Source organism: Lepisosteus platostomus, chromosome 3 (genome assembly GCF_059453375.1).
Source record: "Lepisosteus platostomus isolate fLepPlt1 chromosome 3, fLepPlt1.hap1, whole genome shotgun sequence".
NCBI lineage: Eukaryota > Metazoa > Chordata > Actinopteri > Semionotiformes > Lepisosteidae > Lepisosteus > Lepisosteus platostomus.
The window spans coordinates 12,166,293-12,181,472 of record NC_142613.1 but is presented as its reverse complement, the minus strand read 5'-3'; the positions used below and the strand labels follow the sequence as shown (position 1 = coordinate 12,181,472).

The following is a 15,180-nucleotide window of genomic DNA, read 5'->3' as shown; positions in this document are numbered from 1 at the left end:
TGTTTTTTCCCCAATAGCTATTTACACATTTGTTTTAAGCGAAAGAGATCAATGTAATCAATATTTTTGTCCTTGCCATCATTTAACCTATAATATTATTTTAATAAGAAATTTCATAATAAATTACTATCATGATAATGTTAGAATTTCCAAACCACGTTCACTGACTTAGTAATGAAAACTCTGATACTCTGTTTTTTTTTCACGGCCATATTTTCTGTATGTTGTCCCCAGTGCTGAAAGAACCTATAATGGGTTCTTTGGCTATGCCAGACTTAGACGGCACTGTCTTAGACTGTAGATTGAACCATCAGCTGTTTCCAAAGGCACAAGAACTCCAAGATCAGCCTTTACCTATACCCCCTAACTATCATTCTGAGGAGCCCTTGTCTCCAGCTGGAGACCTCACACATGGCCATGACTGTTCCATCTTTAAATGCACACAGGGCTGCCAGAGCTTAGTCTCAGAATAGCCACCTAGTCACGACAATCTTCAGTGCTGTGCAGGGCAGGAGTGGCCACATTCCTCTCCAGAACAGGCAAGGGATTTTAAAAGCATACTAATGAGGTTTCACTTTTACGTCAAAACTTTTATTTCAAACTAAGGAAGTTAACATGTATCAGGAAAACAGGGGAATTTCACCTCTGATGCTCCATTTATCCTACTTCAGTGCTCCTATTGCAGCAAGCCTTTGAGGTCATATAGTTCCACAATGCCTTGAGTCAAATTGTCAATCACAGCAAAAAAGCCAATGACAGCAAGGAAGGCATTGTAGTGTTACATACTATGCCTTCAATAGGCAGCTGTGCCTTCAGAATTTAATATTAAGATTGAATGTAGAATGTTTTAGAGAGTTAGCTTAAGCTAGTTCAATGTAGAATGTAGGTAACCAGGGTTGTGAAACAGGCAAAACTGTCTCCATTTATAACATCCTGACATTCCCACTGGATTATGTAGTCAACCCCCACCCTTAGCCCTTTGTCTGGCTAGTTGTATTCTCTCCCTATTTATAGAGCTGCTGTCTCTAATGAGAACATAGTGACGCAGGGCCAGAATTTATACACCCTGTGCCTCAAAAGCCCTCACCAGGTGCTGCCCCTCGCCTTTGTTCTCTGCCTTTGCTGAGGGTGACTCTGTCTGTGTGAGGCTGCAGCCATGGATGATGTATACAAGGCAGCGGTAAGTCTACGGCTCTGCATTGAGGGGGTTCATTTCACATCAGTCAAGGTTTGAACGGGTTGTATTAGTGTCGGGCTGCACTGGAGGGCCTGGCGCATCTGTACAAAGAAACTGTATTTCCACCATAACAGCGCTCAGAAGCTGTAGGAGGATTAGGCATTGCAAAAATAGGCGAGGTGAAAGTTTAGGTGAAAGTTGATGGTTTTTGTGTGATTCTACAAAAGATGAGATGCTACAAAATGTTGTGTGTAGTGGTTCAGCTTGTTGGTTTGAGCCCCAGTTCTTTTCACCCACCCATTGTACTTTACCAGGCACAGTCTTTTCATGTGATTGCAAAAGCTGTTGTAAGTGAGTCCACAGATCATCAGCTCATCAGATCACACTGCGCTGGAAACAAGTCACTGTTGAATGAGATTATTTTTGTTCAAGTCAGACAACATGTCAGAAAGTAGGCAGGGACACACAAATTGAAGTATCTTTTATGATTTTAAATAATACAGTGTATACATGTAGTGCAATTGTAGAACTATCAATATCCACACAACACTTGAAAAGCAGTGAGAAAAACCACATTTGTTTATTCATCTACAAAGAAGCAACTTTTGATTCTGCACTTTTGAGAAAAACAAAATATTTGCAATGTTTGCATGCTCCATAAAATGTGTTATTGATTCTGGATTTGGCTAGCTAGACTGATTTATATTAAAATACCTTTGCAATTCTCCTGTACTGTAATATCAGGGATCTAAAATGCAATGTCTAGCATCACTGGATTTGATTTAGTTTATATGTGTTATTTGTATAATTTGTTTTGCCTTTGCTACGTTATGAATGAGAAAAGGAGGGTCCTTTCAAAAAAGGGAGTTTGTTGTCAGAACCAGTCCTCTATTCCACCCTGTTCCTGATTGGACAATTCCATGTTGCCTACTATGAATGGAACAGTGCCCCACTCAGTGGTTCACACTAAACTTGGTAACATAGAGGACTGGATAACCCCCTGATCCCTGCTTTAGGTGTCCATTCAGATATGCCTCTAGGCTGACGTAGCTGTTTATGATGGACCATCAAAATTGTTCCTTCAAACAAACCCTGCCCTCCCGGCGGAGTACAGGTAGATGTGTGGCTTTCAGACTGTTACTGACCCTACATTATTACAGACGGCAACATTTCTTTATAGTCTGTACATTTTTCCTTTGCAAGGACTACCACTAGGTGGAATAAAGTTAATTTTGCCCTGGAATGTTTGATGAAAAAAAACAAAAATCCTGGTTTACGCCGATCGTGCCACTGTTTCTTGTATCCATTCGCTTCCTCCATTCGCTTGGGTCATAACCCAAATAATTTACAACCTTCAATTAAGGCAGCCTGCAGGATAATAAAAATCGGTGCCCACTCTGTGGGTTAGCCCAGAAAGCAACATGGTTGGCATGTAACAATGGGCCAGTGCCAATGTGATGCAACCAGTGAAAATGTGCCCGTTCAGCAGATGTCCAGAGATTGTTGGTTCGGGTGACGGCTGTGTGAATAGCTGACTATTACTCAAGAAAGTGATGCAAGACTGTAGGATCCTTGTAAGGGAATCTACATTCTCAACTGGAGGGTTCGGCTGAGGTGTCTCTGGGAGGCTTTCTTCAGGGAGAATCCATTCCAGTGCTTGAAAAGGATCAGGTGCATGCACACAGGGAAATGGAAATCCACAGGCCTCAACTTCGTCTACTGGCAGGAATCTACAAAGGCTTGGCACTGCCATACAAGGAAGATAATGGGGTAGATTCTAAATTTAAAAAGCAAGCAGCCCATGAAAAGGACAGGACCTTATTCTTTAATGTGGGAATAAGGTAGGAACCTCGAAAAAATGTAAAATGGTGATCTTAAACTAGGACATGATAGCTTCCTGGATTATATAGCTATTACCACTTAAGAATCAAACTGCAAAGGAGAGCTTTGACAAAGCCAAAGCGATATAACTTCACAATGGTGGACAAAAATGTAACCTCTCTTCATGACCTGTTACCCTAATCTGAACAGGGGTTTCTAGAATGAAGGTTATCTTAATAAGCACAAGCCATCAATCAAATGCATAATAATGAAATATGTGCAGATTTTCTAAAATGGGGGGTTTTGCGATCTGAAAAAAGTGATGCTATAGAATAGAGCAAAAATATTAAAACTTTCCAATCACAGTTCTTGTCTGTGGAAGCGTACAGCCATTTTGTATTTGTGTAAGTAGACTGAAAGTTTTCATTGCTATTCTTATCAGGTAGATGTTTGTAACCTGATTAAGACATAAAGTCTGTAACATGAAGCGTTGCTGAAATAATGAGGGGGTAAGGTAATGACCTGACAATAGCCTGCCTGGGTAAGGGCTGGTGGAGACAGCTGTGGCAGCTGACAGTGGTGACAAATGGCTTTGAGCTCCCAGCCCACTTCCAAGAACAGCAGGACAAGTACACGCTGGTATGATAGCTATATGCAGCTTTGTCATACTTGCATTCACTTTAAGTTGCATACATCATGTGGTGTCACATTTTTCATGCTGGTTGGATTTGAACTTTGAAGTGCTAAAGACTGTCTCCCTGGACAATTGATGGATTTTGAAGGACTTCTGAGAAAGCATACTGTAGGTTTCCCTTTACATGTCAAAGAATAACCCTATAGCAGGTGACGTTGCTTTGCTTTGTACCTGCAGTATACTGTATGCTGGGTTCATGTGCCAGTGCTCAATGCCATCCTCTACGTCCAGCATGACTTCATATCTGTCTGATATGGTGTTGTAATTTGAGTGGGGAGCTGCATCAGCTTCTGTCAGCTGCAAATTACTCCAGAAAAATATTAGAAGCTAAGAATATCCTTAAGGCATTAAGATGCGTGGTTAGAACCTTGGCAAGAAAAAATCCCCTCAAAGGTTGGAGATTAAATGACTTGAAAACGCAATAGTGTAAAGACAACCTCCTAGATGAGAACAAAGGGCTAAAATCTAACCTATTATAAATCTATGACAGGTTCCGTTATTCCTACAAGAATCCAAAATATACTGAAGCTGAAGCTGAAGCTGAGCTTCACAATTATCAGAACTTGGTTTTAATGTCATTGTAAACTAGGGAACATATTTTTGTTTGCAATGTCTGCAGACTTTTTATATTAGTGTAGATATAGATAGAGAAATATAAAAGGCTGGAGTTGGACTTAAATAATGCATAACAGTATTTTATCTTACCTGCCAGAGTCAGCAAAACATAATAATTAAAAATACAAGTTTTTCTAATCACAAAGTTATTGATGAACCGCTATGACGAGTCATTCATTCACAAGACAGGTAAAGCCCTCCCAAGTACAAACCTGTCTTGTGTGTGTATTAATAACGAAGGATATTATCATAAAAGTAACCTTCCATTACTCTTGCACCATGTACATTCTGTAAGAATGTAATACTCTATAAACTGCTTCTGCTACAACAAGTCACTTAGATTAAAATGAATGAAAAAAAATAGTTAATCACATTGAAAATAAATGATTATTTTAATTTCAAATTAGAAACATCTCACTCATTGGTCTTCTATTAAACCCCTGCTGTCTTGGCTCATTTCTGTCCACTAAAATGCTTAACACATTAAAGCAAACGATTCTAATTAACATAAATGTATATATTTGTTATTTATATGATTTTCCATTTGCCATACTGTAGTTTAAATGATTTTCACAAACCATAAATCTACATTTTAATGCATTTGCATTTTTAGAGTATGCAAATGCATTACATATGATGTGCTAATAGAGCAGGTACAGTACCAATGTTTTTGAGTAAACAATTTTTAATTATTCTAAAATCTGATGTTCATCATACAACTGGGAATCAGGACAATTTTCAACTTTACACATCAATTTGCAGATTATCTCTCACTGTCCTGGAAAGTTATTGGATAGCTTGAGATTCTCTCAGATTTCCCATGACACATTCTCAATTGCTGCTTTGCTATTTGTCACCCTAGGTTGAAAACCTAACTGAAGAGCAGAAAAATGGTGAGTACACAATTGTGTTGAGAAAATAATTTCCTGAATTATCACTACCTGCTTTGTTATTTGAAGCAGAGAAAACAAGCAAATGAAACACTCATATTACATGAAGTTATCTTCAAAATGTTAAAAATAGTCTCGGCATTAATGATAAACCAAATCAAAAATCACTGACGTGATATTAACATATATTTATCAGACATATACTGTACAGTGTAGATCAGATCAGATATAACAAATATATCAGACAGATTATTTCCTCAATAGAGTGCTGTAAATACAACCCCCTTCACTTTTCATGACTTTGTTCTACTTAGAGCTCTTTGGTCCCATCAAAAGATGCATAAATGTACTTTATTTCATTATAACAATTTTCTAAAATGAATGTCTTGGAAAAGCACATAACCACACTTTCCTTCTCCAGTATCTCCACATCGATAGGCTGTACTGACATCGTTTATGGGTGGCAGTGCTGAATGTGGTAATACCACAACAAACACATTTTCCAGCCTTGTAAAATGATGACCACAGATGGTGTGGTGGTTAGTGTAGGTGCCTCCCAGTTCTAAGGTTCCTGGTCCAGCTCCAACCCATTCAACTTCTTTGCTTTCACCATGTGTGTATGGGGTTTCAGCAGAGGCTTTGATTTCTGCCCAAATCCCAAAGATAAGCAGGTTAGGTTGGTTGACTGGTTTAAACTGCCCCTCAATGACTCCATGGAAAAGGTGACTAGTCTGTCCACCTCATTATCAACCATGAGTGGAAAGACTATGGTCCATCACTCCCCTCTGCCTTAGAGGGCATGGGATGACACAGACAGACAGAAATGGATGCTTTACTTCTGCTTTGCATCCGGACCAAGTTCATAATTTCATATTTTGATCCTGATGCTTGTAGTGTTCGTGAATACTGAGGAAGAACATGACGATGTTTTCCCTTTTGTCACTCTCCCCTTGGTGCTGTAGAGTTCAGGGCTGCCTTTGACATCTTCGTCCAGGACGCTGAGGATGGCTGTATCAGCACCAAGGAGCTGGGGAAGGTCATGAGAATGCTGGGCCAGAACCCCACCCCAGAGGAGCTGCAAGAGATGATTGATGAGGTAGATGAGGATGGTAGGTCAGCTTCTGTATGGCGGATGCAGAAATATGCCACAGAATCTCTGTTAAATTCAGCTAACATCCTTGTACAACCCTTTTCAATGCATGTTACTAAAGAGAGACCTTCAACATTTATTGACAAATGTTTTAAAGCCATAACATAACATTTGTATGCTTTGAGTCGTGTAATACTCTTTTCTATTCCACCTTGAGCTTCAGATCATGCGATGTATCTAATTTTTCATTGATATTTGGTCAGTCTCCTTCGACAACTTTCTCAGGGCTAGAAGAAGAAAAGAAAACTTCAGGACCCACCTTGCAAAAACACAACAGGCATTTATATTCTTTAAACAATAAGAAGTAGCATTTGGAACTGAAGAACCACAGGAACTGTGAACGTCACTGTATTATTCGGAAGAGCACCTGGTGCTGATCTCCGCCCATGCTCTGCTGTGTTCTTCCATGCCTTGGTAAATGAGTGTATGCCCTGACAGGGAGCGGGACAGTGGACTTTGATGAGTTCTTGGTCATGATGGTGAGGTGCATGAAAGAAGAGAGCAAAGGAAAATCAGAAGAGGAGCTCGGAGAGATTTTCCGAATGTTTGACAAGTAAGGCACTCAGATAAATAGATTGGCACATGCTGTACATCTTCATGGTGTTCTAGTTTCGCATCTCTGAAAACACTACCTAAACGTTATGCTGAATTTTAAGTGCCAACTCTATTTCTCTGGTTCTCTTCTCATGTGCAGTCAAGAGCTGCTACTGAAATCATGTCAGTACTAGACTCAAAATCAGTAATAAAAATCACTTCTCCTTCAGATTCCTATTTGCTAGATTATGTTTGCGCATTAACCTTTGACATTGTACATTTCTGTTTTTACTGTATATGGAAGATATGGAAGTAAGCATAATGGCCAGACACCTTTGTTAAGGTATTGCCTTAGAGGATCCAACATAATATCCTGTACTGTGCTGTTATTTTCACTTTGGATAGTCAGTCTTTGTGATATTACCTAATAATTCCAAATGGTTCTGAAATGTTTATTTTGTTATTATTTAAGAACCTACAGTATTACTGAGAAACAATATCAGAAATGTTCTTTTTTTTTGCTTCTATTCTATTAAATCTTTAATTTTGAACATTTCTGCAGGATGGTTAGAATTATCCCCCATTACACAGGTCAGTAGATGATGCCATTCAGACTCACTTATCTGTAAGATTAACAGTGTTCAAAAGCCATTAAGAATTCCTCCATGGCTTCTTCCTTGGCAGGACACACAGCTGGGACCCCATGACACTTTGTTTGCCTTCTGTAGAAATGGAGACGGGTACATCGACTTGGACGAGCTGAAGCTCATGCTGGAGTCCACTGGGGAGGCCATCACAGAGGATGACATTGAGGAGCTGATGAGGGACGGAGACAAAAACAACGATGGGAAGATTGACTATGATGGTGAGCCTGACCGTCTCAGTTCACACGCACAGGGTTTAAAGAGTTTAAAGACAACAGGAAACAAGGAACCTGAAGTATGTTACAGTTCCAGACTGCCATGTGTAGTTTCAAAGGTAGAGTCCATACCATCTTGGTTTTATTGTTATTAATGGACTCCAGAGCACAGTACTTTCCTCTGGACTGGAGTCTATCACAGGAGAGATTCCCATAGTTTGTGGAGCAAACACAGCTGGGTACACTGGAGTAACATTACCTCCCTCATGGTCTACAGCAGGAACTTAAACCCACCACCTGTATGTACAGTATTAAGACAAAACTGTTATGTCTTAATTTGACATGACAGGAATTACACAGGATTTATTGTTTATGAAGACATAATTTCTCCAAAGAGAACAGTTGCTCTTCCCCAAAGTAAAGTACAAAGCACAATTTGATTTTTTTCTTGCGCATACAGTACGCATACAGTATATGTAACATTTTTATTTGGTTATCCCCAGAATTCCTGGAGTTCATGAAGGGAGTAGAATAAATATTCTGTCTCTTCAGTCTCAAGATCATCCTCAACATTTTGCCAGTACAAGAAAAAACAGCCCCTGCCCTTTCCTATCCCGAAGCTGAATTTCCTTGGTGACACCATCCACTGAGCAGCAATGCAACCATTAGCATATGGTCGCACACCACTGTTCTCTGTCCACTTAACATTCTGTGAACTTAAGCCTTTCATTAAGACCATTGCTTAAAATGTCAGGTATATGTCTATGACATTTTTTTATCTCTTGGTAATCTGTGTCAAACTACAGTTTAAATGCAAACCCACCCATTGATTTACCTATTGAATTTATGTAATGTTAGTTGTTTTAATCCCAGCTCACTGCTATAAACAGTGGTATCCTGTCTAAGTAATACCATACTAACAGTGGTACTCATAACATGTTTAGATCTATTTGATTTTTTAAAGTATATGGTATCGGATATTGCCCAAATTCTAGATTATTGGATATAACTCAACGGATAACAAGGCCTGAAATGTAATAACCTGTAAACTACACATTTGTAACATATATATGAAGTACAATCACATCACTGTATATTTTCAATAAAAAAATCATGAGTCCAATTACCTGTCTCAATCATTGACACGTTTATGCAATGGGCTACATTGTTTCCAATTCATCTGAATTTCTGTGTTGGTGAATGGACAGCTATCCTGTTACCCCACTGCTTGTGTGAAGGCGAGCACAGAAGTACACGAATTGAAAGCCCTCAGCAAACCTGGCATTACACCATCCCAATCAATACCAATTTTTTAATGTCCCATTGTTCCATAGATCCAGTCCTTGAGTAAAACAGGGCCTCCTGTTCTGAGAGGTTAAGACTTAAACCTGAGGTAGAAATATATTGGGTAGATTGAGTTAACTTTTACTAGTCAAGGAAACCATTAAAGAGTCCTAGGATGGGCTCTTAACTATGAAGATGGTTGAAGAGATAATGAAGAGAAATGGACACTTATGACTCAACGGTCACTGGTTTGAGCATGGGCACATCACTAGCTGTCATAACTGGAATTCCCCTGTGGCACCACACAACTGGCACAGAGTGTAAGGTCAAGTGAGCACTAGTCAGCCTGAGTTTGTTTTTGGTGAAACAGCAACATGCCTGCAGTAATTTTAGGAAGACCCACTTGTCTGGTTGGTGCTAACTCTCCTATAAACCACTTATATACACAAGACAGTATGTCAAAAGATGAACGTCTCTGTATGGGAGGAGCATGTCTGCCAATCCCTTTCCTTCTCATGTAGTTTATACTGTAATTTGGAGATGCACTGTATTTGGAGTCTTAAAACTATTGGCATTTCCAGAGTGGAAAGGTAAATACTAAAAGTGTTCCAGTCCCCATGTGAAAAAGAAAATAGAAAATAGAAATTGTTTGTGAAAAGAAAATCAGAGGCAAACAAAAGCTTGCAATCTGTTTACGTCTGTTATTTGAACTGTTATATGAACTGCTTGCATTTAATACTCTGTAGTTGTGTAGTTGTAGTAACTTTTCAGATTTAACATTTAAAGAAAAATATTAGAAAAAAATATATATGTATACGATAATTCAATACTTCTTTAGAATTTTCACTTTTATTAAACATTGTTTTCATAATATTGAAGAATGTTATATAGAAAAGTTATTCTTGTTTTTCTTATTAATAATAATAATAATAATAATAATAATAATAATAATAATAATAATAATTGCTGACACTTTCTGGACACTCCACTCAAAGCGCTTTACAGGTAATGGGGACTCCCCTCCACCACCACCAATGTGCAGCATCCACCTGCATTATTCTCTTTAGCATTTATTTACTTTCGGACTCCACATAAACAAATGAGGGTGACTGTGATGGTCTTAACCACTTTCTTAGTCTTCAAATGACAAATAATAAAAATGAAATTAACATTTTACTACAGCCTAGTGTACATTTGTAATAAACCTTCTATTTGCCCTTGTTCAAAAACTGGTCCTAAATTCAGAATATTCAGTTCCACAACTAGAGGGCGATGTTTTTAGGTTTCAATTTAAAAGCAGAAAAGGGCAAAGACAAATAAAAATTCTCCACAGACAACTTCTCTGTGAGTAAGATAAACATAATCATTTCCTGATCATCATTAACTTACCTTATTAAGATACTAGGTAAGAAGATACTAAAAAGATCCTTTTTACTAAGAGTAAAAGAAGGAAAAATGAGTTTATTAGAAATGTAATTTACAGTCAAACTGGGTTAAAACATAATATTCATGCATATGCTTAAATGAGCATGTTGCTGTTCATGCCCTTATGGTCTGTCTGCAGAGCTTAGGGTCAGCCTCATTTGTTCATTCTTAATTTGACAGAAACGGTATCGCACGGTCACATAAATAGACCAGGCTACACAGGGAAACCTGGAATAGGTGATAGGAGCAATATGAAGGAGTCGAGGCTAACAGTGACTGAAATTCCTTAGTGAGAAAAGGAGCAATATGAAGGAGTCGAGGCTAACAGTGACTGAAATATCTTAGAGAGAAAAGGAGCAATATGAAGGAGTCGAGGCTAACAGTGACTGAAATTCCTTAGAGAGAAATGGACGGTGAGAAGCCACCTATAATGTGAAGGGACTAGGCTCTCATGTGGCCTGTCAGGCATTGATTGGGTAGATTGGAATTTTTTGTAACGATTAAAAATGCATTTTCATTGCAACCAGTCATAAAATATTGTATTATATGCATTATATTTTATGTTTAGAATGATAATTTGTGTATACTAGAATGATTCGCCGTGTAACGTCAACAAGGGCCTTGCCAGTCTTTAGCTGTGCTTCCTTGCTTTAAAATTGAAGCTTGATGTAATATTATTAATTACTGCAGCCCTGTCCACTCTGGTATGTACTGTAATCATAGTCATCCGAGATCTTCTCTGGCTCCAGAGATACAGTACTCTGCACCTCTCCTCAGACAGCAGAGACCTCTATGCCCTCCAGAGTTCAAGGGGTTGACTTTGCTCAAATGCCAAATGAACCCTTTTACACTGAATAAGCCCTAAACACTTCTCAAAAATCCTAAAAAATAGCATGTTGTCGGAATCTGTACATTTTTACTCTACTGTGTTGTCTTTCAATGTTTTATCTCTCGCATAGAATGTGATTTTTCTATTTATTTATTCCTTTATTCAAGTATAATGCTTGTTATCCTTATATCAAATTCAGTATCTGTAATATATCCTTACCATGTTAGAATGTTGAAAGTAATTATTAAATACATGTATTTACAAAGTAAACAGACTACTTATTAAATTTTTAATAAGCAGTTTTTTACATTATCTTTTGAGACATTACCTGTGAGACAAATGCAGTATATAAGGAATAAGGGGACATTTTTTGAAAATCAACTGAATGACATCCTTATGCAGAGCCGATGTTACTGTATGTATATTTATTTCTGTTAGGATGTTTATTTTGCAACAGCATCATTTCCATGGTCAAGTGAAGCACCAGCAGGAATGCACACTCACGACTTCCTGTGGCCAGGTCTGACAATCAGTACAGTGCACTCTCCTCCACTTTCCTGGTCATGTGTTCAGTAGGCCACATGGAGGGCGTTCAGTTTTCATTTCCTGTTTAGCTGCCATTGCCTCACAAGATCAACAAACAGTCAAGTCAGACATGACACAGTTGAGCTGCCCTCCCCACGTTTATTTATGTGACCGTGCAATACCACTTCCGACAAAACAAGAAGGAACAAATAAGGCCGACCCTAGGTTCTGCAAACAGAACATAAGGGCATAAATGGCAACAAGTTCAAATTAAATTCCGCCCTTAAACTGAACTGAACACCATTTTTATTCCGAGATTTTTTTTTCTGTGCTTAGAATAAACTGTTAACCACATTGTTGAGGCTGCTATGTTGGGGTCACTGAAAATTCAGCTTGACACACCGAAGGCATCACTCAGAATATAGTCAAGTTTTAGCTTTACTTAGCCTGTTCTTCTTACTGTTTGTGATTATTTTGCATTCTTACTTATGGTTTTGTATCCCAAATTGTGATTTTGTTCAAAAGGTGCAAGCCTCAAAGAACCTCTAAACACAGAATGAAAAAAAAAAACAATCACAATTATCAATATCAATATCACAATATTGAATTAATGATAGAATTGAGTAAAAAAGGTGTAAAAAACAGTCATTGTTCATGGCTTTGTTGTTCACCAGATAGTATTGTATCTTTTATCTACAGTGATCAATAGCCTAGAACAGGAAATCAATCATTTTTACCTGTTCAGCAGCTACCAGTTTGTTTTTTTATTAACTGTTTACAGAAAAAGAAAATGAGAGATGCGTTTTGGCGTCATCTAGTGGCAAACTAGCTGTCATTCCATTCCTACAAGGTCCGGCCTGGTAAAACTAAGTTCTATCTGCGGAATAACACACAGCACCCGGTTGAATGATGTCCTAAAGTCCACCTAGCCTTTCTCATTTGATAGACCAATTTAAGATGACAAATTTTGTTAGTATTGTCCTAGTCCTGGTACTTCATTTTGTTGTCCCTGCAACTAGATAAGGCCAGTTTTCTTCATCAACCAGTTTCAGTTGGTAAGAGAACTTGTAGTTTTACGATATAGTCTTATTGATCAATGTTGTGTGGACAACATATTATGATTACTTCTAGTAATATCTTATCAGAAAACGTATTCTATGGGAATACGTAAAGTTTTAGTCGACACTGAAAGAAAAAGAAAATAGACACAATGTAACTTCTTCATAGGCGAAACATGTCACTTTCTTTTCCTTTCAGCATGGAATAAATAATTAATTCCAAACCTGTTCTTTTGTAGCCTATGCATGCTGACGCAACTTATTCAACATTTTGTTACGTATCCATACTACTGTATATGAACATTCATAATATCGTAAAAGGATTGTATGGTGAGAATTGTGTGTCTCTCATTTGTTTAGGTTCACGTTTAGGTTTCTAGTCACTTCTGAGTGGAGAGAACAATTACTGTACATAAAAAAGCAAATCATTATGTTTTGCTAGTTTTTAAAATAGTTATTGCTGTTTGATCTCTTTAAATGACTCAGAGGTTACTGTAGTGCTGGGAGCGTAGTGTTTCACACAAAGTTTAAGTTTTTCACACAGTCTTAAAAACAGATCCACCAGGTGAAGAGAGGTATTGAGATGAGGGTATTGTTTATTTCTTTATTGTCTTGTTTCAGACTGTTTCCATTTTGGAGATACCTTTTTGTGCTCTGTCTTCTACTGCCATTCATACAGTACAAAGAAATGAACCTCAGAGCTCAGTTATAACACAGGTTCTCTGACTCCCCTTTTCTCTCAAACACTGTTGAAGACGTGAATGTAAGGGCTTAAAGCCAGCTTTTTGTAACCGATTAATCCCTTCACTCACACCAGAAAAAAGAAAAATACCAAAAATGGACTTTTTACAAAGTTAAATTAGTCCTAACTATAATGTACCCATTCATGCACCAAATGCACTGCTTTTTGTTATTATGTCAAATACATACAAAAAACCAAATTATTTGAGAAAGAAAAAAATATTAGATAGGTCGATTAATCAAAAACCTGTTAAATTACTGCAAAAAACAAAACAAACTTCTATGGCGTTTTGAATTGCACTGAGAATGTGAATCTTATTTTATTATATCTTATTTTCTGCCTTTGTGCTTTCTAGGGATTCTGAAATGGGCACCAAACATGCCTACAGTGTTGTGAAAAAATAGGCATTTTTATGCTTTTATTTGGGAGGGCTCTGTATGGTACATGTCTTTGTACTTCTCGGTAGTGTGTTATTTCAAAATACTGTAAATTGTGGCTCAAAAGGTCTTTCAAAGCAGAACTTTAGTAAATGACATCAGAGAACATGTGTCAGTGTGTCTTTACAAAAGGCTAAAAAGGATTGAACTGTTTTTTTATATTTATGTATTTCAGAGATGGCTTTATTAAGCACGATAATATTTATAACAATTTTATTATGTATTATGGAACATTACAATCACATTTGCAGTTGAAGAACCTGCAGAGAGCAGTACTAAGTAATGCAGATTAACAGCCGGAAGGACACCACAGGCAACCACAGCACACATGATGTACAGTAGTATCATGACAGAATACACTAGAATCTGAACCCTTGCTTTGTCACTGGTTTAAACACCAGATCAGTAACCACAAGAAAATCAGAAAGGTATTTTCTTATAAACAATTAAAAAGTAATTGTGTTATGAGTAATGAGAAACAATATTGTCTTTTGGTATGCTTTTCTCAGGTGGCTGCAATCCTTTTTTGCAAGTCGCTCACTATACCAGTTCGCAATGAGACCCACAGCATGACAAGCAGAATTATATTGATTTGTACACACAGCTCATCCAAATAGAGTGAATCACTGTGTCTTACTTTGACTGCACAAAGCACAGGACAAAAAATTAAAAACCCACTTTTTGGAAGGTAAAAATGTGAAACTGTTGAAACAGGACTTACATTTCAAAGAAAACTTTGAGTGCTTTCAGATATGCTTGGCTGCTTATTTTATAGTTTGAGCTGCGCTGACCAGACCATACAGCAATGGCTAGGCCTTTGGTGTCAGGGGCACAAAGCACCTTTTCATTCCCCTAGGCCTCAAAAACTGCCCTCTCCTGCTTTTCAAAATATACATTTCCAGTGGCGTGTGGCCAGGCTGGGATGTCTCCAAATGTCTGTTTGGTTTCTTTTATCAGAAAAGATTGACTTCCACCAATCTTATTAAAAGATGTGACACACATTTTTAGGTGGGATGTTGAGGGTAAATTTGTCCACTTTCTGGGCTAATCATTTTTTACATGATTATTTTTATGACATCATCCTCCACTGAAACCTAACTTTCCTGCTTGTTTATTTAAAAGGGTGGGAAGAGGTAGGTA

The 15,180-nt window shown here is 37.9% G+C and overlaps 1 protein-coding gene across 1 annotated transcript; it reads left to right on the top strand.

The window, feature by feature from the left end:
• Window positions 1-1,026: 1,026 nt before the first annotated feature.
• Window positions 1,027-8,863, top strand: tnnc1b (troponin C type 1b (slow)). The gene is made up of 6 exons (XM_088627139.1): window positions 1,027-1,180; window positions 5,170-5,200; window positions 6,160-6,306; window positions 6,786-6,900; window positions 7,610-7,746; window positions 8,244-8,863. The coding sequence occupies exons 1-6, from the start codon at window positions 1,157-1,159 to the stop codon at window positions 8,273-8,275; spliced, it is 486 nt and encodes a 161-aa protein (XP_088483265.1). The 5' UTR covers window positions 1,027-1,156; the 3' UTR covers window positions 8,276-8,863.
• The last annotated feature ends 6,317 nt before the right edge of the window (window positions 8,864-15,180 follow it).

Bases quoted from the DNA above. Each gene is read 5' to 3' on its own strand.
- tnnc1b (XM_088627139.1), top strand. From the start codon at position 1,157: ATGGATGATGTATACAAGGCAGCG. The intron at 6,307-6,785 runs GTAGGTCAGCTT...ATGCCCTGACAG, and splicing joins TGATGAGGTAGATGAGGATG to GGAGCGGGACAGTGGACTTT. The intron at 6,901-7,609 runs GTAAGGCACTCA...TGCCTTCTGTAG, and splicing joins ATTTTCCGAATGTTTGACAA to AAATGGAGACGGGTACATCG.